We start from the raw sequence: 20,638 nt of genomic DNA, 5'->3' as shown, positions 1-20,638 counted from the left end.
TTTTTTTATTGTCAAGTTGGCTGACTAAAATGTACTTGAAATGTAAATACAAAAATGATTGTCCGAACAGGAAGTGATGCATTTTTGATGCATTTAAAAAAAAAAAAAAATTCATTAATGTTATAACAAAAATGGTCATTCTGCACATTAGTCTTGATTGGCCATAATCTGCAGGACACCACTGCATGGTGGTTTCCCCTTCAAATGAAGCGATGTCAAACTGCGACCCCTGATCACCGCTCCATAGTCTAACTGTTCATCTGATTCATGCAAAGAGTTATTTTCTTTCTTTGTTTAATTTGAATCATTTCTAAAGTCTGGAAGATGGAAATATCAAGAACAAAGGGGAAAGAAAGGCCAAATTAGATTAATGTCTGAAAAAGTCAACTTAATTTAGTTGTTTTTTCTGCTTTCCTACCCTGTTAATAATATTACAACCCATCACATTTATCTTGCGACCCTTTAGTGGAGGTCCTGAAATCCCGAGTTAAGTTTGGCCCACACAGATTTGTCAAATCTTAACAGATTTTGAAAACACACATAACGACATGTTATGTTACATTTTAAGGTTCTGTTCCTGTAGTGTGTGGGGAGCATCGATTTGGCTAAAACAGCACACCACACACTAACAGATTCCATTCATGAACAACGGGCAGGAAGAATTAGCGATGCTAGTTATTGCACTTCTTTGTACTGAACAACTCATGTTGTTCCCACGGCCCAAAAATCGGCTTGATTCTCGTGTAGTGCGTACCCGGCATTAGGAACATCACATCGGTCAATTTAAGTACAACCGAGTTGCCAATTTTGACCTTTTGTACAAGGTGCTGCAATTGTGCCAAACACATAAAGTGTATTTTGGCGTTGTGCCTTTATAGGGCAGCTCACAGTAGATAGTGACAGGAAACATAGCGGGGAGAGAGTGGAGGAGGAGGACAAAAACAAAGTTCTTTTGGCAAGATTTGAACTGGGGACGTTGCGGTTTATGTGGTTTCTGTTTTAGACCACAAGCTGACCAGGAGGCCTCACACTCCGGCTTTTAAAAAAAGAGCTGCTGCCGTGTGGTAAACACTGAGTTGCAAGTGGGCAAACAAAACAAGGCAAACACATCAGCATACAAAGCACTTTCTCTACGAGCGCACGCTGCTCTAGGCCTATAGTTCCCAGATCTGTCACTAGAACAAGACTGGGAAATAACAAAAATCCTCCCAGTGCACACAGGACTGTTAATCACCAGGCATCCCTCGCCTACTGCTTTTTCAAGGCCTGTTTGACTTTAAGTAAACACGTGCAGGAAATGTATTCAGTGGCTCTAAACATTTATATGGGGGCCTTGTGCTTCAAACAGTTTCATGGCCAGCACATCTTTCAAGAAGGTGCTTAGTGGGCCATTTGTTAAAGGCATGATAATAGGGCACGACAATGCATGGCATGCTACATGCGGCGAGGCAGTATCACTGTTTGTTAAGCCTTTATTTTGTGTACTCGTTGAAAGACAATCTAAGATGGTTACTGAATACTGATCTGATGAAACTAAATGTCTGTACATTGTAATACAGGGCTAATGTTTTGTAAGCTCTACCCTGACCCATTTGTGCCGAATGTGTTTACTGATACAGGTATGAAGGGAAAGACTGGTTGTGAAAAAGCATAATCTATGAATCTATGAATATCCCAAAAGCTTTCGATGCAAGCATTATGGAAAATCATTTTCTGAGTCGTCGGAATAAGTAAGCTCCCGTCTCTTCTTCTTCCCCCATTTCTCCAATTTCATCTAAAAGAATATCCTTTTGTTAATCTGCTCTCAATGAGCACCGTTGTTAAGTGCTGCTCACTCCGCGCTCCCAGCCAGTCATAATCCATTGTGTTGTTTGCCCCTCACTTGGGTGTACATTTCCATCGCAAATTCCAATGTGAACAGTCAATAACATGCACAGATGTGGCCATTGTAGAAGCCCTTACTTTTTTTAATTCAGAAGAATGCGGTGAACTACTACTGCACCCCAGGAAATATCTGAAACACAAGTTGTACTCTCTTTATAGCCAGAGATTATAAAAAATAAATCATTGCAAGTTATTCTACACTTTAATACATTCAAGAAAAGAAACTCTCTGCACTATTAATGCTGGATAGATGCTGTAAAAAAAAAAGGGGATTTCTGCAATGGCTGCTGTTCTGCTTCAACCAATCATCATGACTTGTGAAAAACATATTAACCTCAGGGTTGATATAAACATGTACGCCAGGACTTCATTTCCTCCTCACCATCTTGCTGCACTCATCAGTTTTATGTAGAACACGCTACTCCAGAGTCAACATCAGTAAAAATTAAACAGTACATGATAATGATGTTCCCTGACCTCTTTTAGACAGTCAACATAATCCATGTTGTTGTGTCTTGCCTCCGATCATGTTCCTGCGGCTGTAACGGCATGAAAACTAAATATGTGGAAAGCTAAACTGCACTTTATATTAGCACTATAAATCATGGAAAATCTACTTTTCTTGTATATGTGAAAGTCTCGATCGAGGCTTAAACTAAATCGTAGCAGAGGCTATCCCCGTGCTCAGTTCCAGTGATGACAATAAACGAACTGACGGGACAATCATCGTTGCCCTTTTATGGCTTTACTGGAAAAAAAAATATTACATTGTTTATTTTTCCATCCAGCATCTCAAGCAGATCTAGAGAGCAGGAACATCTGCAAGCTTTCACCCTTTTGACATCATATTGAAACGCTGCTTGGGAAATAATTCATGGTGTAGAGATGCTGAACTCCCTCATGCCCAATGAAAGAAAACAACTAAATAAATCTCACATCTTGCTGGCTGTGTCCTTAACAGTTGCCATACAGGAAGTCGGTCCTATCAGCACTAGCAGGCACACAGAAAGCCCTGCTGTGTCTCACAGTCACGTTCCCCCCTACCCATATGTCCTTTACAAGGCTCTGTTGTTGAGGAAGAAGATATGCAAACTATACTGTCCTTTATTCTCAGTATCGTTTTCTCTGAAGATTCTCAAAACTGCTCAAAAACGAGGTCATCCCGCTCTTTACTTGATACAGGATCCCTCAGAAACAAACAAATAAACCCTCTTGTTAAGATACACTTTGTGAAACCCTGTTCAATGACAGGTAGCATCCTCTTGAGAATTTGGTAATTCGTGCGACAACCAAAGGAAACCGACTTATCTGTACTGCAAAATGAGATAATGGTGCATATTAAAATGGGTTAAACAAGCCACAGAATGCATCTGCATCCCTCTGTTTGGATCAGCTGCACAGTAGAGATGCTGACATGGTTTGCAGTAAATGCAAAAACATCCCCATGGCCCAATGACCCTGAAACAATTTCCTCTGAATGGATTGCTTTGCAAACCGGTTTCATGATCCCGTATCATCATCCCGTCTATACTTCAAGGGCCTCTTTAATCAGCAAAACCAGGAACCTAGAGTTTATAAAACACTGCCTGTGTTGTGCCGTTTAGTCTGGATCTGGTTGTTCTGTAAGGTTGGACAGAGCCTTAACTGTTTGTAGTCGAAGTAGAGCATTTTGAGTAGTTTGTGGAGAAACATTACTTAAAGGAACAGTGTGTGTAACATTGGGTTTTTGTTAGATATAAACGGCTCATTCTAAGCTATCAGGGTTTCTGTATATTTTCCCTTACTTATTACACTTGAATACTCTATACTACTACGGTCTGTTATTTCATTATAGCAGACCGTTGCGATGTGCAGTATAACAGAGCATTGCTATGGGCGCAGTTCTGATGTCGGACTCTGATGGACCATTTTTGTGTCAAATTATTGATTTCTTAAGTAAGTAGCCGGGTGATAAGCGGGATCATGTACAGCTAGCGTGTCATTGTTGTGAAAGACTGTTGAAAACATAGCGGTGCAACATGACGGACTCCGGTCATTGTTGTGAAATAAACCCCTTCAGGGCTTCGCATTGGGGTCCACCAGCATCACCCTGTCGGGGTGCGGCATCGCCATGTCAGGGTTTATTTCACAACAATGACGCTTGCTCGCTGTATATTATCCCTTACCTAGTGAGTGGGTCCCTCTCCACGGAGTCCGCCATGTTTCTACAGTAGCCCAGAACGGACAAACCAAACTCTTAACTTTTCCTGCTCGGGCCGGAGTCGATAACGTTACTCGCTCCCGTCGCCTCTCTCTCTTACTTCACCACTCACTTCCCACGTACACACACACACACACTACGCACTGGCTCTGCTCCAACTGGCTCCAGATAGGGCCATTTGCATTTTTTAGCGCTCTCCAACACAGTTGGCACATGGGAGAGGCTTCAGTTGGTTACAATCTCCTCACCTCACTGCTAGATAGCACCAGATCCTACACACTGGACCTTTAATACATTATCCCTGCAGCATAAACTACAGCGTTCAGCTGACCAGCAGATTGACACTTTGCTTTAACAGCATGCAGGAAAAAAATGCTTGTAACATCTCATGGTCTGAGTTTTGCTGTCCTGTATGTCCTGTATGTTTGCAGCCATAACACCACCAAAATCACCATAATAATCATATTAACCATGGTGTCATCCTTGATACCAGCTTTATCATCATCATAGTCATCATCATCATCATTATTATTATTATTGGTGGCAATGATGATCATTGTCACCATCATCACCACCAACTCCCCAAAACTCACCGCTATGCGCGTGTTGATCTTCTGCTCGCCCTCTGCGCCCTTCTGCTCTCCGTTGGCCCTGCTGTACTCTGGAGGTTGCTGGTTCGATCCCCGGCTGCCCTTTGCCTTTCGGTTCCCAGGCCCTTGGTGGACTATGTTGAGCAGGTGAAGCGTGCTCTCGTGCTCCCGGTCCGAGGTCTCGGCCTGCCCCCTCTGGTAGCGGTTCTCGCAGGTGGAGTGGTGCCTCCTGCACAGCTCGATGCGGGCGCGCAGACGCTCAACTATGGCATTGTGCAGCTGTGGCACCGCGGAGCCTCTGGAGGTGTTGACCACCGGCCCGGTACCGACCCCCCCGCCGGGCAGAGCCCCTAAACCTACACCCAACATGGGTCCGAATGCCCCTGCAGCAGACTGAGCAGGGGTCGCCTCTCCCATGCCCGCAGGTCCCAGACTAGTTGGTAGAGACTGAGGTCCACTGAGCTGCTAATGGACCACAGTGTTTAGGCATGGAAGGAAACTAGACTTTGGGACTCAGCTAGGATCCCATGTGGAAAGAAAAACAGACCACTGCACGCACCAAGTCACTTCAGAGAATTAGGATGCAGCCTTATGAGATTTGTTGAAAGATAAGTTGCACAATTATCTCCTCAAACTGATAGGAATGTTAAAGTGATGTGAAAGATTGAAAGTCACTAGCCTCTAAAGTAAGATAACTCACACTAGGTTCCACAGAGGCGTTCAAAAGTCCCAGCGTTGCAGATCTGTATTAGTGCTCGCTTCCTCTGGGGTGTTACTATGTCAGCTTCTAATTAAAAACTGAAATGATTTACCAACAGTTGAGGATCCACAGCTGGGATGAATCCACTCTTGCTTAACGACTCGACCTCTGCTCACAGATCTAAATGAGATTCAATGTGAATCCCTCGGATGATTCTAAACCATAGCACGCACAACTTCAGCTCCACCGACGGCTAGATCCCTGACACGATGTCATATCTCACTTTATCTCAGAATGTGCCACACTTAGTCCGGTACAGAGTAACACTGGACACTAGAAATACAAAGTGAGCGATCGGTCGGTAAAACAGGAGAATGTACCGACACACAAAAGCCACTAAACTTCAAGACTCACGGCATTTTTGTTTCGCTTTGAGTCCTTTCTCTGTGTCTCTCTCTTCTCTTTCCATCCAGAGAAAAAGGATCTGGTTGCAAATTAGAAGAGAAAAAGCAGGCAGGCGAGACGCGGGGATCCGCTGCGTAAACCGGTTGAGATCAGTCTCCAGTAGTCCATTGACAAGCGTTTGTCCGTGTGGTGCACCGAGGCTACAGCGGAACTACAATACACAGAGCCTCATTGTATGAACATTCCTCCTCTGACATGAGACACTCTCATGGAGGTGGAGGGGTCCAAACGCGCACTCTAGTGGAGGGAAGAGTGAACTAGTCCTGTAGGGCCTGCATGGGTCTGCATTAGCCTACTTAGGTTTGATAAACATGACACTACTTACTTATTGTAGGAAGTATGATTTGCAATTTCATTTTTTTCTGATTATGATCGTCAGGAGCCTGTCTTGCCCCAGTCTGTGTTTCAGTCTTGTGCTGTTTATTCTGTAATATTATGTTAGGTTATTCTGTGTTTGTGTTTATTCTGTTATATTATGTTAGATTATTCTGTGTTTGTGTTTATTATTGTTTATTCTGTAATATTATGTTAGATTATTCTGTGTGTGTGTGTTTAGTATTGTTTATTCTGTTATATTATGTTAGATTATTCTGCGTGTTTAGTCTTGTTTATTCTGTAATATTATGTTAGATTATTCTGTGTTTGTGTTTAGTCTTGTTTATTCTGTAATATTATGTTAGATTATTCTGTGTCTGTGTGGGTTTTTGTCTTGTCCCGTTTATTCTTGCACTGTCACATTAAGTGGGTTTGTGGACCCCAGGAAGAATTAGCTGCTGCACTGCTGTAGCTACAGTATCTTAATAAACTAAACTAAACTAAAGTTGCATGATAAGTAGCTGATGAAGCAGTGGCAGCACTAGTAAGATATTTATGGTTTAAAATATCTTACTGTGGTTGTGTTTGAGGCTACAGTAGAGGGCTCTTCAAAGGTTTCTAGAAATATTACAATAATTAGACCTAATTAGAATAAAACACGCAACACAAAATCAAGTCCTACAAAACTTTGGCCATAGGTTATCAATACAATAGTTCATCAGATAGACTCTTATTAAACCCAAAAGGGAATAAAGTTGACAGCAAACTATGAAAGCGAACTATTTGTAGTAAAGTACTGTCAAATTCGGACACTAAGTTAACCTCTTTCTGGCAGTCTGTGAACTAGTCTGACTAGTCAGCATGCAAGTCAAGTTCCACATGAAAACCGAGCAACACATGTGAAGCATTGGCTACTCACATATCAACTGAAGCAACTAACGTCCTAGAAAAGACGAGTTGTATCCCAAATCTCGAGCTCTGTGGATGTGAACACACTAAACGAGTCAAATGTACCAATGTACCACTTCGAACAGCTGATTGGTTCTCCACATGCTCGTAAACAAACAGGCTCCTTCATTCTCCGGAAGCTGGGGGGGCTCTGTGCCTGAAATCTGTGTTAACATCAAACCTTCTGAACACTTATTGTCTACTACAGCAGCTGACTGCTGACTTCATGTGTTCATCAACACCTGAACGGTGGACACATTTAGGCCTATAGCACCTCTCGAATTAAAATATGGATAAAGTGAATTCAGTTGGTCCATTATTGCCTCGCATTATAACATACATTCACTCATAGTTGGCTGCATTTTACCCACCACACTGATCAAAATATTCCCATTCTGACATTTGAAAATATAAGTTTGGTCTCCAAAATTCCAAAACACAGTTTGGGAATAATAAATTAATTATTTTGGCAAATTATTTCATACATAAATCTCGTTTCTGAAAAAATATTCCTATATTTGCTACATCTAAACAAGATAATACTAAATAAAAAATATGTAAAATGTGAATTTCAAAAAGCCCTATATCTTCATGAATATCTATGTACATTAATTCCTAATTGACCATCTGTGTTGTCTTTTCTGTGGTGGTTGTTTTTTTCTTTCCTTCTTTCTTTCTTTCTTTCTTTCATTAGAGGCTATTTATTTTTGTCTTGTTATTCTCTATTTGCTTGCTGTTGTTACCGCTCACTCGGTTGTTATATTATTGTAAACTGTATTTTCTTGAATTTGAAATGTGCCTTTTTGATAGTGCAATTAAAAAAAACAACTTACCTATTTCACTGTAGATGGAGACTTATACAGCACACGAAGGGTTACAGGCAATCCCACTGACATTCACAGAGACAGGATGCATGTTTTTGTAAAGCAGAAGGAAACTGAAGCACCCAGAGAAAAAACACACATACACAGACAGAGCCAAAGAGGAAAGCAAACCTGTGAAACATGGACTTACCTTGCTGCCCTTAAAAAAAGTAAAAAGTCTAATAATATAGTAATAATATTAATGGAGTAGTTTAAGCATCCTGCCCCAGGCTGCTTTGACAGGGGAAGAAAGATTATCTATTGTGGTCACCAACCTGTTGACTCTGCAATTACGGAAAAATCTCTGACCTCACTCAGACCATCCTGCTGACCTGGAAGTGGGACTCAGACCCAGAATCATTAGACTGGTCCTCGTGGTTACTGAGGCAACATGGTACTAACTACAGCTCAGGTTTTAATTTAATCATATTACAATGATCCTAAACACATGGGGATGACATAGAAGTCGACAGCCTGCAGCAATACTTAAGAACACTTTAAATTCACTTACAGCTATACTACAGAACACTGCTGGTAAAAAAAAAAAAGAGTAACAGTTTTAAAATTGTAGCAAGGAACGATAGTTCAAGATATTACTAACTTCAAAAATATAAGATCTCTGGAATGTAGTAATACTGTTGCACATAAATGTATAATTCTGAAGAATTTTAACATACCCAGTGGGTCTTATGCTGCATTGTCATACAAAATAGTCAAACAAAGATCTAACTAGAAAACAGGGTAAAATCCAGAGAAACTCCTATCATGAAACACTTGCAAAGATTTTCAAACACGCTACTTCACAAAAACACAGATTCCTTAAGGACCCATACAAATCAATTTTGGAAGGACGAGAAAAAATCCATAAATATATATGCTGTATATATATTGCTGCCCATAGCGAAGCAGACCAATACATAGAGGGTCAATAGTGGCCTTTAAGCAGACATTGCCAGTATCAGTATCACAGACATTCATAAAGAAAGGAGTAGAAATATGCTTTTCATTGCACATTTTATTTTTTTGCTGCCCCTCTTAGTCATCTGTCATTGGGGTCTCGGTTGACGAAGACATTTTTAGCCGATTAGTCATTTTTATTTTGTTCATGGGGGAATGAAATATTAGTCACTGGTCATTACTGGAAAATTAAAGTCATATCATGAAGCACAATAGTACACAGATCCTGGGGGAACACATTCTTATTTCTTGCAATATTTATTTAGAAGTAATAACACATTAAATGTATCATTTTCCAATTTAAGTCAAAATGCTTTCCTGCTGTGTGCTAAAAATGTTTTTTTGTAGGATTTTTTTTCAATATACAGGCATAAATACTGACTGAGACCGCTGGTATGTGTATCAGCTTCCAAAAACTCACATCTATCCAGTACTTTATCAATACCAATGGATGCAGCTGCTGTCCGACACAACAGGGGGCAGCAGACGCTCAACTTCTGTGCATTACAGCACCGATTGAGAATGTGTGGGTGAGAGATGAGTAAAGGCATCATGGCCGCCAGAAAAACAGTGTTTTGGTATATATTTAAAGAGGAACCTTAACGCCAAACTTTCACTTCTTGATTTATTCTATGTCCACAGTTTAAGTCTACCATAATACAGGAATAACAACATCTTGTATTCTTGCGTATCCCAAATGAACTGTACCACATTACCATCACACTGGCATCGTCTGTCATATTGCTTCACAAAATCAAGACAGTTTGCATACATCAATGTTAGTAGAGAGAAGGTTTCCTTGTTTGGTTGTTGTTGGGGTTTTTTTTCTTCTTTTTTTTTTTACAATTATTAACTGCAAAATGCACAATAAATTAATAAATTAACACACAAGCAATCTGCAAATGCTTTACAGTAGTAGCAATAACAGTGGTTAAAAAAAAAGATCTCTACTAGTACAGTACGTCAACCCAGTGACAGTCTGACAGTAGATCTGAGCAGTGTTTTCAATCTCGCCCAGTCAGGCTGTCATTAAACATACTACAACTCACAATCTACCACAACACATACACGGCTCTTCTGCTTACGACGGGCATCTCTAGATAATAAATTACACATCCATTTCACTTCAGAGACTGACAGGGAGACAGGCTTTTCTTCAGTCTTTTCTTTCCTCTCTTGCTCTCGCGCTTTGTGAATCACAGTTCACCCGGGAAGGGCTTTGCCAGTGCAACTCAAACTGCCAGCCTCCCCATTTCATGTATAGATCATACAAATTCAACTTGGGAATTCAAAAAAAAAAAATTCAAAAAAAAATACACGCTGTAACAAACTTAGCTTAATTTAGCCTGACCCCATCCTTTTTGAATATCACTTGCTTACATGTATCAGTAAAAAATAATGATAAAAAGAATACAAAACGCAGTAAAAATGGTAGAAAAAACATTAAGACGTAAATCTTAATGAAATAATCAATAATACCACCTAGCACTGCATGGCCACGCTATTCATAGAAAGATCAAATCACCCTTCAGTGGTTCCAGCCCACAATGAAATACTGGACTTAAGTTGAACTAGAAACTGATCATTCAGTTGTCCTAAATACAATATGGCTCTCACTTGAATAATATTGTGAATCATTAAAATTCTCCAAGGCAAAATTTACACTCAAAACTGAAATGAAAAATATAAGGCAAACTAAAACAAATAAAAGAGTTTAGGAAATTAAGAAAACATTCTTCCCTAAACTGTTTTTAAGTGACTATGATCACTGGCAAATCTTCATTGTGGCAGGCTGCCTTTGCAAGAAACAGCACAATGTTACATTACTGCAGTGCACCTTTTTGTCTCAGACAAGTGCATCAAACAGTCAACAAGATGTGCTGCAAATATGTCATTCTATTAATAATTTACATACAGGAAACAATTACTCTTCAGAGACATAGCTGTAGTGTGTGGCGTATCAAAGACCCGAAGACATACATCAGTGAATGGTTGGATTCTGGAAAACATAAATATGCGATTCTCCTTCTACTTAGTCTGTATTTATGGTCTCTGGAGATAGATAGAGAGGGGGTATCTGAACTCCTTGGAAAGTACACCTCCTGCTTCATTTTTACTGCCTCCATCTCAATAATTCTCTTGGTCAGTGCACATTTACAATGAAATGTATTAGAATATTACCTGAAGTGAAATGATCACCAAAGTCAAACCGTACAAAGACACAAGCTGCTTCTTCTTCTTCTTCTTCTCATCCGTCTTGCTCCCTTCATTCTGTACATTTGGACGTTACTGACTTTGTACCTGCATTGAAATAATTGGCCTGCCATCCTGCCTGACAGCTTTTTAAATATGGTTCGGGCTCATACTTAATTGAAACCGAGGCAACAGCCATGTGCAGTCATCATTAAGGCTTCTGACACGGGCCTTTACGTATTTGTAAAGCTGTATTCCCCCCTCCCTCCCCCCTCCCTTCCTCTTCTTTACCAGACATGCACTGCTAAGCTGAAATGATTGCCCGCAGTGAAAATAATCTCTTCACTGCTTCTGCAAGACTCAGCACAAATGATAGATTGAAGTGAAAAGAGAGAGTCTGTCTGCATGCCAAAATTGGAGTGCATCTTGGCATTCCTGAGACCAGTAAGCGTACTCTTACAGTATATTAATATGGTTATCGACCAGTTAGCCTCTGCTACTCTTTTAAATGGCAGCAATTGGGTAAATTACCTGTTAGATGTTTGACAGAGGGGGGTGGGTGGGGACAGCTTTGATGAAACACTTAATTTATAAAGGATGGGTTGATGGGTAGGGATGATATTTTCATACACATGAGTCCGTAGACCGTTATAACAGTCTGCATGAAGAGCTTTGGCAGGGCGCTTCACCTGTATGGCCTGATATCCTGCATGTTAGCAGTGCATTGCAGTAAAAATCATCACAGAGAACAGGCATTGGATAGGTTATGGCTTTTTGTCCAAGTATTTCAGTCTTAAACAAGCCCAACCAGTATTCATAGTAATGATAGAAACATGATACTAGAGATGCTTGACTTAAGGTTGGAATTTTGTTGTGTTTTCTGTCATTGTTTTGTACGGGTCAGTGTCAGGACTTGACCCCCTTGGCAGGTTCAGTAGACTGCCGCACATCGGTCCACTCCTGCATGGTGCTTTGCAGTGCCTGGGTCTTCTCCTTGTCGACTTGCACGTAGTCCACCTTCTCATCAGAGGTCACAGAGGATGTAGAGGGCTGCGGAGTCATAAATAAGGCATGAGTGAGATTCTGGCCTGAGGGCGGACTGCACTGTGGTAGAAATAAGAGCGCATGCTGCTACAAATTAAGCCTACAAAATGTTTACTTTTCTGTGCGGGCTGGGTGACCCAGGCTGGAAGTCCAGCGCTAGGTAGTCCACGTTGCCACACTTCCTAGGGGCCGGGCTGCTGGTGCCGCTCACGGCCGGGGAGGTAGACGCCGGGTTCTGCTAATGGGGGACAAGAGGGAGGATTAACTCACACGGGATGTAGGGAGATTGAGGAAGCATAGCACGCAAACAAGTGGATCATTAAAACAAAGAACACAATGTGCTCCCCTGATCTCCCCTCCAGCTATTGGGACTTACCATAGCCACATAATTCTCCTCACTGTCTGCGGAGTCTGTGCTGGTGATGCTTTGTGTCGAGATGGGTCGACAGTGCTGGGAGGACATGGAGTTCATAGCGGGCCTGAAGCAAAGCAGACAGAACTGTGAGTGCTTCTACCTTCTGACCTCGGGCAGAAACGTAATACAGCACCAATCTGTACCATCAAACTGTGTGCGTGTGTGCGTGCGTGCGTGTGTGCGTGTGTGGCCTTGGGTAACCTAGCTTGAATGACTGATATGAGACTCACATGGGCCGTGTCCAGGACATGGTGACTGGGCTCTTAAATGGCAGCTCATCAATGATCCCACTGTTCTTCAAATCAAGAGGTGTTGGCTTCGCTGTGGTAAACAAGAGCAGACACTGTCAACAAAAATCATTGTTTTTGTGAGAAACAAACCGATTTTAGAGCTGATTTGAAAAGCCAAAAATGGCAGATAAAGAACAAGAAAACCCAGGCTTTTAGATCAGCGACGACTTTGCTGTCAAAAACTCACATTTCCTGTTAGGTTTGAGGTTGCGGTTGATGGGTGGCGGTGTGACATCACTGAGGCGGCTGGGCCGGTGACACAGGGAGGCGCTGCTCCCCTTACGGGCAGGTAACGTTGCGGAGAATCCTGGGAAATCAAAGTGATGTGGCCCAGGGCTCATAGGGATGTAGATATTTTTAGGACTGTCAGCCTGGGCAGCGCTGAGTGGCGAGGAGCCAGGATTCATGGGCACATAGTTGTCATCTGAGTTGCCGCTGTCTGAGCGAGTCAGAGGCGCTCTGGTTCGCTGGTGTCAAAAAAAGACAGAGGGCACACACGACTCTCTTAAACTCTCCAGGCTCAATATGGCAGGAAAACTGCAACACTCAATTGGAGTAAATACAGCGCAAATGCATTTTCTATCGGTGCAGTTTATGATTTTACACTAACAGCATCTGTCTGGGGAGGGAGTGCAGTTACGGCGAAGGAGTGACTCACCAGGTAAGAGCTGAACCCATCATTGACAGACTCCACAGACTGGCCTGAGTTGTTGAAATGGATGGGACGGTGATGGCTGTTAGTTTCAAAGGAGGAGCCTGTGGAGAGAGGCGAGGAGAGAAATCAATATTTACCACTGCCATAAACTCTAAAAGGAAAAAAAAAGTGCTCCTCAAGTGAAATAGTGCAATGCAAAAATAGGCCGATGTAGACAAAAACGCCTGACATTTCAAGGAGAAAACTCATGTTTCTAATGAAACAAACAGAACACAGGTGACATTTTCATTAGATGCTTCACTGAGTTATAATTAGTCTTTGCAGCACAGGTGTGTGAACAGCCTGTATTCTCACTAACAAGGGTCGCAGGTCAATTCTTGTCTCTGGCTGTACAAGGCCTGAGCATGGGCTTGGCGAAGCACGGAACACAGCATAATAAGAGGCCGCGCATTGTGTCTGCGAGTGTTTTTTTTTTTCATTGCTTATCAGCCTGGAACGAGGCATTCTGGAGCAGGCTGTATGGCTTGAATTTCATTAGCGTCTCAACAGAACAGTGTCTGCTAGACTGGCCCGTTTGTTTGTGCTCAGCTGCTGTCGTTAAATCAGTGAAATGAGAGACAGAGGAAGAGGGAAAGAGTGAGAGACAGAGAGACAGAGAGGGGGAGGAAGAGGAAGCGCAAAGTCACTGCAATACCACAAGAGAACGGACTGATCAAGTCAGACTTGCGTTTGAAAAACAGGAAACAGGTTAAATGTGCGATTTCAAAAGATCTGTATGAGTCAACTCAGATTGTGTTCGAAGAAACGAGCAGCGTTCAGGAGAAACGTATTAGGGAAGCAGTTAAAGCACTCAGTGTACCTCTGTGCAGCCTGATGTTCTCGACAGCGGGGAGAGTATTCCTGCGTGGGATAACCGACACTGCCGGCGTCACCTCTCCGTTCTGGCTCCCTGCTGACTGGGGGCTCCCCCACTGCCCCTCTGACCCCTGGCTAGGTTTAGGGGGCCTGGGAGGAGGAGCACAGGACGACTCAGAGCTGGAGGGCGTCAAGTTATTGTGATTCTTATCAAACGTCCGGGGGATCTGGTAGAAGGAGCCAGGCGTCGTAGGAAGGTCGTAATTGTCAGTTGGACGCTCGTTGCTGTGCATGGTGGCGAGGGTGTTGCAGGGCGTTTTGAAGGTGTACACCTCTTCGTTCTCCAGATCGGGATCACCTAGACCGCTGTGAGAAGCCGACTCAGAGCTGTAACCTCGCGGGAGCACGTAGCAGGCTTCCTGCGAGGAATCATCAGTCCCCGGCAACTGGTGTTTCCCTGGCTTGGGCAGGCTGTAGAAGCCGTGCAACTGAGCGCCCATGCCATTCAGACAGTGGGAAAAGCCATGGGAGAGTTTCTGCACCGCAGAGTCGCTCCCTACAAACAGATTGCTTCGTGTGGCCTGGGAGAAGCTGGCACTCCTGCAACATGGACAAAGACATACACACATATTACACACATTAAGTCTTTATTGTCCCCACTTTCCACAGTGCCTAAATGCTCCCTCGAAAACAGACATCTGTCTCATACTCCAATGCCAGCCTATCTCAAACAATGGCAACAACCATCTCTTTTACAGTAGCATTTAATGCAATTCTAATGTAATCACCCACAGAGCCACTAGATGGCACTGTAGCACTTCAGGTCTCAGCACTGTTTAAAACAACACACCTCTGCCACCAGTGCCTGAGCACATTTTTGCAGCTATGGCATACATATCAAATTTTAGTATTGTTAATATTTCCTTGGAAAGCTGATTTGTTGACATGTTTTCTGCATGTTGACAGGGAGAGGGCGTCCATATTAAGAGGGAGAATGCTATGACTTTCCCACAGTTCCTCAGCCTCAGTTAGACCCCCTAGGGACATGCCTCATTTATTCCGGCTCCTTTGTAGGGCTTGACCTTGAGTGCCAACTAGAGCAACCCTACAGCTTAGACATTTCTAGCCAGTTAGCTGAGCAATGGTCCGACTTAGTTGGCCAATGCAAAGATAAAGATATCCCCAATGAGTCGTTTCTTTATGTCTGTACTAATCTCTCTCGAGATCTCATGCATATGTGTTAGCCACACTGCAGTTTTCTAATGGTTCCATTCAATCTTGATTATAAATGTAACAATTTTAAATGAATAATGCATCAAAAGAATACAATTAATATTGACATAACATTTTGCTCTCTCTGACTCCATTTCTTCCTCATGTCAGATGGCACGCTGCTGTGTTTCATCAATTCTTCTTCTTCTTCTGTTTCCTCAGGATTTCAATCATCAATCAATAATTTCACCCTGCCCTCCATCACTGTGGCTGCACAGGGGCTTTTTACATAGATTAATTCACACCACTGGTCATCAGACTAGTGAAAGAGTTTCGTTCCGACGTAAATCATACCCCCGCCAACAGATGCCTGTCTTAATTAGCAGACCCGCGGAGCAGAAGCTCGTGAGGGAGTGACAGAAATATCTGCATAAAGCTGATGAGATGGATTGTGAGGTTTGATTTCCCGGGTTTCACAGAGGCCCAACACTGCAGATTTATGTGCAAATCGTGTGGCTGAGAGGGCAGTTCTACCCTGTGAGAGTCTAAACCTATAGGAGTGATGAATTGCCGCCTCAACCTCATTGATCATCTACAGTGCCGGCTATCCGCTGAATGGCATCATTATTAAAGCTGCCTTTTGATTCTTGGAAGCGGGTATGACGGCGGCAGGAGGTGAGGTGAATGTTAATGGAAAACTCAGGAGTGCATTTAACATAAACACTTGGTCCTTTTTGTTCTCCCGCTCAGCATATAGCCCACATAGGCATGCGTGTTCTTATACATACAGTTACTCAACAAGTATTCAGTCTGTTGTTATGTTGCATATTTTGTTCCTTCAATGTTTAAATGATCGACTAATTGTTTAAACACTTGTCTGCTTTATGGCAATATTGGATTTACAGGATTTTTGCGAGGAAATATCTTTATTTTTCTGGTATTTCATACAGTTAATTAACCAAAATCAGACATTATTTTATCTTCAAACAATTATCAATATTATATTGCTCTGTGTTAGAAAATGTATCCATATTGCCTATCCCCATCTATCCCTGTAGTATTTTATCATTTTATATTAGGGCTGTCAAAGTAACGCGATCATAACGCACCAGCGCAAATTAGTTTTAACTCCAACAATTTCTTTAAGGCAATAATGCAACTTGCGTTTTTTAGGTTGTTTAGGGCCTAAGGAATCCATCGGTACCAACCATGTCATACTAGGTTGTCTAGAGGGAGGCTAAATAACGCTCCAAACTCGCTCTCAATTTTGGTGAGGAAAAACTGGCATAGCCATTTTCAAAGGGGTCCCTTGACCTCTGACCTCAATATATGTGAATGAAAATGTGTTCTATGGGTACCCACAAGTATTTCTGATTGTTTTGTGTTGTTAACTGATGTCCAATAATAAAAATACACATACATTTGCATAAAGCAGCATATTTGTCCACTCCCATGTTGATAATAGTATTAAATACCTGACAAATCTCCCTTTAAGGTACATTATAAATTGATAAAAATGTGCGATTAATTACCCTCGACTATGGACAATCATCTGATTTATCGTGATTAAATATTTTAATCGATTGATAGCCCTTTTTTATATCAAATCAAATTTTAGTAAATAACAAAAACCTTGTTTGTTTAAAGATTTTCTCAGGCCTATGGATTCAGATTGTCTATTTCTCATTTCAGTTTTGAATATTTACTTCAATTTAACATAATTTTTTAAAAATGCCAAAAACAATAAAATAAATCAGAGCACTTGTAAAATGCCTTATAATATTTCCACAATGCTTTGTGCACACTCACACATACGCGCACAAAGCAGTTGGCTAATCCCCCCCCACCACCCCCCACAACCCCCCGTAACAGTAGTTGTAACCCTTAGGGGCTGCTGAACTGAGGAAGCGTCGTAAACCTGTACGTTGACCTGCATTAACGGATAACAGGAAACTGACACAGGACGCCTGAGGGTCATGACCTTTACCGTGCACTCTCTGTCTTCCTGCTCATGCACTGGTGGAGGAGGAGGTAGTCCTGGGGTGCACTGTTGGACAGGGAGCCATGGTGTGTGTGGCGCACAGGCACATCAAAGGTGAAGAGGACTGGCTGGCTGGAGTGGATCGGGGCAGAGGACTTGCGTTCCCCGGTCAGCGGAGCCATCGAGCCGGTGACATCTGCTCCAACAGAACGAGGCATATGCTGCAACCTGCCATCTGCAGACAGGAGAAACTGGAGTTATTGATTGTTTAATTTAAAAGCTTTTTTTTTTGCAGATTGGACAGGCTGTAACAGAAAGTAACAATCAGCCAAAAAATCATCCCTTCAACATTTTCCTTTTGTTGTCACAATTCTTGAAGTCAAAGGTTCAGCGTGTAATTTATTTGAGGGTTTTAAGCCTTTACATGACCTTGCCTTGCATGGAGTCTGGATTTCAGTAGCTTTCAGTCTGCAATCTGATCAATAGAGACGAGGGATCTGTCTCCAGGGAGGAGAGAAAACAGTATCCTTCTGCTTTTTTTGGGGGGGGGGGCTGCAGGTTTTGAGTGATCCAAGTTATCCTTTTTGACCAGTCAATGTGCTTTGTTTGATTTTATCGAGCTGCATTGTTTGGCACAGCCGGACTGTGTAAACAACATGGTCATACCGTCTTATTGTTTATGTGTGACATCCCTGATATCTGCATTGAAAGGCTACAAAGAGAAGACGAATCTGAGAAGGGGATGCTGCAAATAGACTAGGCAGGAGGCCAAAGTGAGGAGGCGCACACTGAGCTGTAGGAGTAGAGAGTGGGCGGCCCACTGATCCATCGACCCGTGGTGCTGTGTGCAACACTAGCTGATGGGAGAGAGGGAAAAAAAAAACTCCACCAATCATCTATTGCTGATGCTAATCTCTCTCTTTCACTGCACAGTAAATGGCTACAAGAACAATGAGATTTCAAATTGGGAATAATGATTATTTGAATTACTGATTAATTTAAACAATTTTTTTTGATTAATCAAATAATTGTTTCATCTATGTAATATCACACACAATTTCCACAAGACTACGGTGATGTCTTATATTGTATGTTTTGTCTGACAAACAGCCTGGGACCCAAAGATATTCAATTTACAAGAATATTAACAGAGAAAAACAGTAAATCTTCTCATATCAGAAGCTCGAATCTGTGTATGTTTTTGCATTTTTGTTGAATAAATGACTTGTCAATCAACTATTCTACCGATCAACTACTGTACTTCAGCTCTAATTTAAATCATATCCGAAAAGTCACTTCCCACATTTCACTTCTTTGTAACAGACGCACATGCGTTTTGCTCATCCTCCACCATTCTCCTCCTCCTTTATCAGACCTTTACAAAGCATGTTATGGGTCAAACTGCCCTTTAAGAAGAGGGCAACGTCCTGTGTGATTCATAATGTGAGCCGACCATACAGAGGGGACCGCAGCCACTGTGAAAAACAGACACAAATGTGGTGCGTGAGCAGCATTGTGTGTATGCATGTGTGGTGGTGGTTGGAGGGCAGGGCGGGCGGGTATTCTGAAGCCCCAGCTAGCTGAATGAGGTCACATCCATGCCTGAGGGGGAAAAGGGCCTCTGCTGTGGGGTCTCCAGGCCAGTGGACATCAGTGAGATGGCCAGGCCCACAGGCCCACAGCCACACAGGCAGGGACTCCCCCCAATCATCCTCAATTACACCATTGTTCTGAGCGACTCCACTCTCCCTAGGCTGGTTAGGCATCATCTCCACAAAAAGCTTTGTAAAAGCTTTCATCCAGTGCGGTGAGTACTAGGGCCCACTAACATGGGTAGATATATTGATTTGTTGTAGGAAGACAACCCCCCCGCCAGAGTGGAGAGCTGCATGGAAAAACACATGCAGGCTTAATGACTGTAATACTGAGGACACAACAAAACTTCAAATGTATTGTATATGTATTTTTATTATTATTATTATTTTGTTATTATTATTATTATTATATTATTTTTGTATTATTATTATTATTATTATTATTATTATTATTATTATTATTATTATTATTATTATTAGATATATATAATTATTATTTAATATGGGGATTATGTTATTATACTTGATTTTGTTTGTCTGTTTCCTTAACAAAAAGATGAAAAATGTTTTTTTCCTTGTACTTTTGTATACAAATTGTTTTTGTTTTTTTTAATGTGAAAACTATTAAACAAAGTGTGTGTGTGTGTGGGGATATTCATTTTCATGGAGTGCGTGTGCACAAGTGTGTTTCTGTACGTGCCCTAAATGATTTGTGATTAATTGCCACACATGACATGTCAGAATCAGGAGGAGAAGAAAGACGACGGGTCCAGTCTGCTGATGGAATAGCCTACATGGCTCATCACTGACACTAATGGGTCTGATGATGTATGGTACCACAGGGAACAAAATTCCATCAAGTCAGTCCACAACACAGAAATAGAGAAAAGAGCAGAAAATAATATAAACGCTGAAACTTCCCCCCTAGGTGCTTCTGGTAATATTTCCTCCGCTAGATAATGTACTGTGGCAGTCAATAGAAAGTGGTAAAATGTTTATTAACCAAAGTTAGAAGTCATTTATTTTACTACATCTTACAAAAGAAAGGTAATAAAACTGGGAGGGACTGGCACAAGTAAAAAATAAAGGCTAATTATAGTTTTTTTGAGTTACGAGCTTGATGTCATTACCAGAGACTGTTGTTGCTGAAACCTCAACATGAAACAAGGCAGTTAAAAGAGACAAAGAGCTCTCCCATGCCATTCCTCAGCCTGAAACAAACATCAGACTATCAACAGCGATGCATTAAAAGACCCTTTTTGGTTGGTGAACGACATATGGCTACTTTGGGTCAAAGAGCTCCTAAGTTCATGAGCAATTTTCCAATTATGCTCTATAATACATCACCTATGTCTCATCTGCTCTGTGGCCGTAATCTAATAGAAGCCGGCTGCTGGTCTCGGGGGGCCAAAATTAGAACCCTGCTGCATCACTAAGGACAAGAGCGTCTTTGTAGGGCGCTCATTTCCTCTCAGT

General features: G+C 42.0%; 2 protein-coding genes across 4 annotated transcripts in view; both read right to left on the bottom strand.

Moving 5' to 3' along the window:
- Positions 1-5,967, bottom strand: part of maml2 (mastermind like transcriptional coactivator 2) — a 46,648-nt gene extending 40,681 nt beyond the window's left edge. The window contains exon 1 of the mRNA XM_074640419.1: positions 4,678-5,967. Coding sequence (XP_074496520.1) covers positions 4,678-5,091 — 414 coding nt within the window. The 5' untranslated portion in view covers positions 5,092-5,967. The remainder of the gene's footprint in view (positions 1-4,677) is intronic.
- Positions 5,968-9,533: 3,566 nt separating this feature from the next.
- Positions 9,534-20,638, bottom strand: part of gab2 (GRB2-associated binding protein 2) — a 46,963-nt gene continuing 35,858 nt past the window's right edge. For all 3 annotated transcript variants that reach the window (XM_074640441.1, XM_074640443.1, XM_074640442.1), the window contains exons 3-10: positions 17,574-17,802; positions 14,379-14,974; positions 13,523-13,620; positions 13,052-13,331; positions 12,805-12,895; positions 12,536-12,638; positions 12,275-12,397; positions 9,534-12,165 (exon numbers count right to left, since the gene is read on the bottom strand). In XM_074640441.1, coding sequence (XP_074496542.1) covers positions 12,022-12,165; positions 12,275-12,397; positions 12,536-12,638; positions 12,805-12,895; positions 13,052-13,331; positions 13,523-13,620; positions 14,379-14,974; positions 17,574-17,802 — 1,664 coding nt within the window. In that variant the 3' untranslated portion in view covers positions 9,534-12,021. The remainder of the gene's footprint in view (positions 12,166-12,274; positions 12,398-12,535; positions 12,639-12,804; positions 12,896-13,051; positions 13,332-13,522; positions 13,621-14,378; positions 14,975-17,573; positions 17,803-20,638) is intronic.

The sequence above is a fragment of the Sebastes fasciatus genome, chromosome 7 (genome assembly GCF_043250625.1).
Source record: "Sebastes fasciatus isolate fSebFas1 chromosome 7, fSebFas1.pri, whole genome shotgun sequence".
NCBI classification, from domain to species: domain Eukaryota; kingdom Metazoa; phylum Chordata; class Actinopteri; order Perciformes; family Sebastidae; genus Sebastes; species Sebastes fasciatus.
This window is presented reverse-complemented; position numbering and strand designations above follow the sequence as displayed.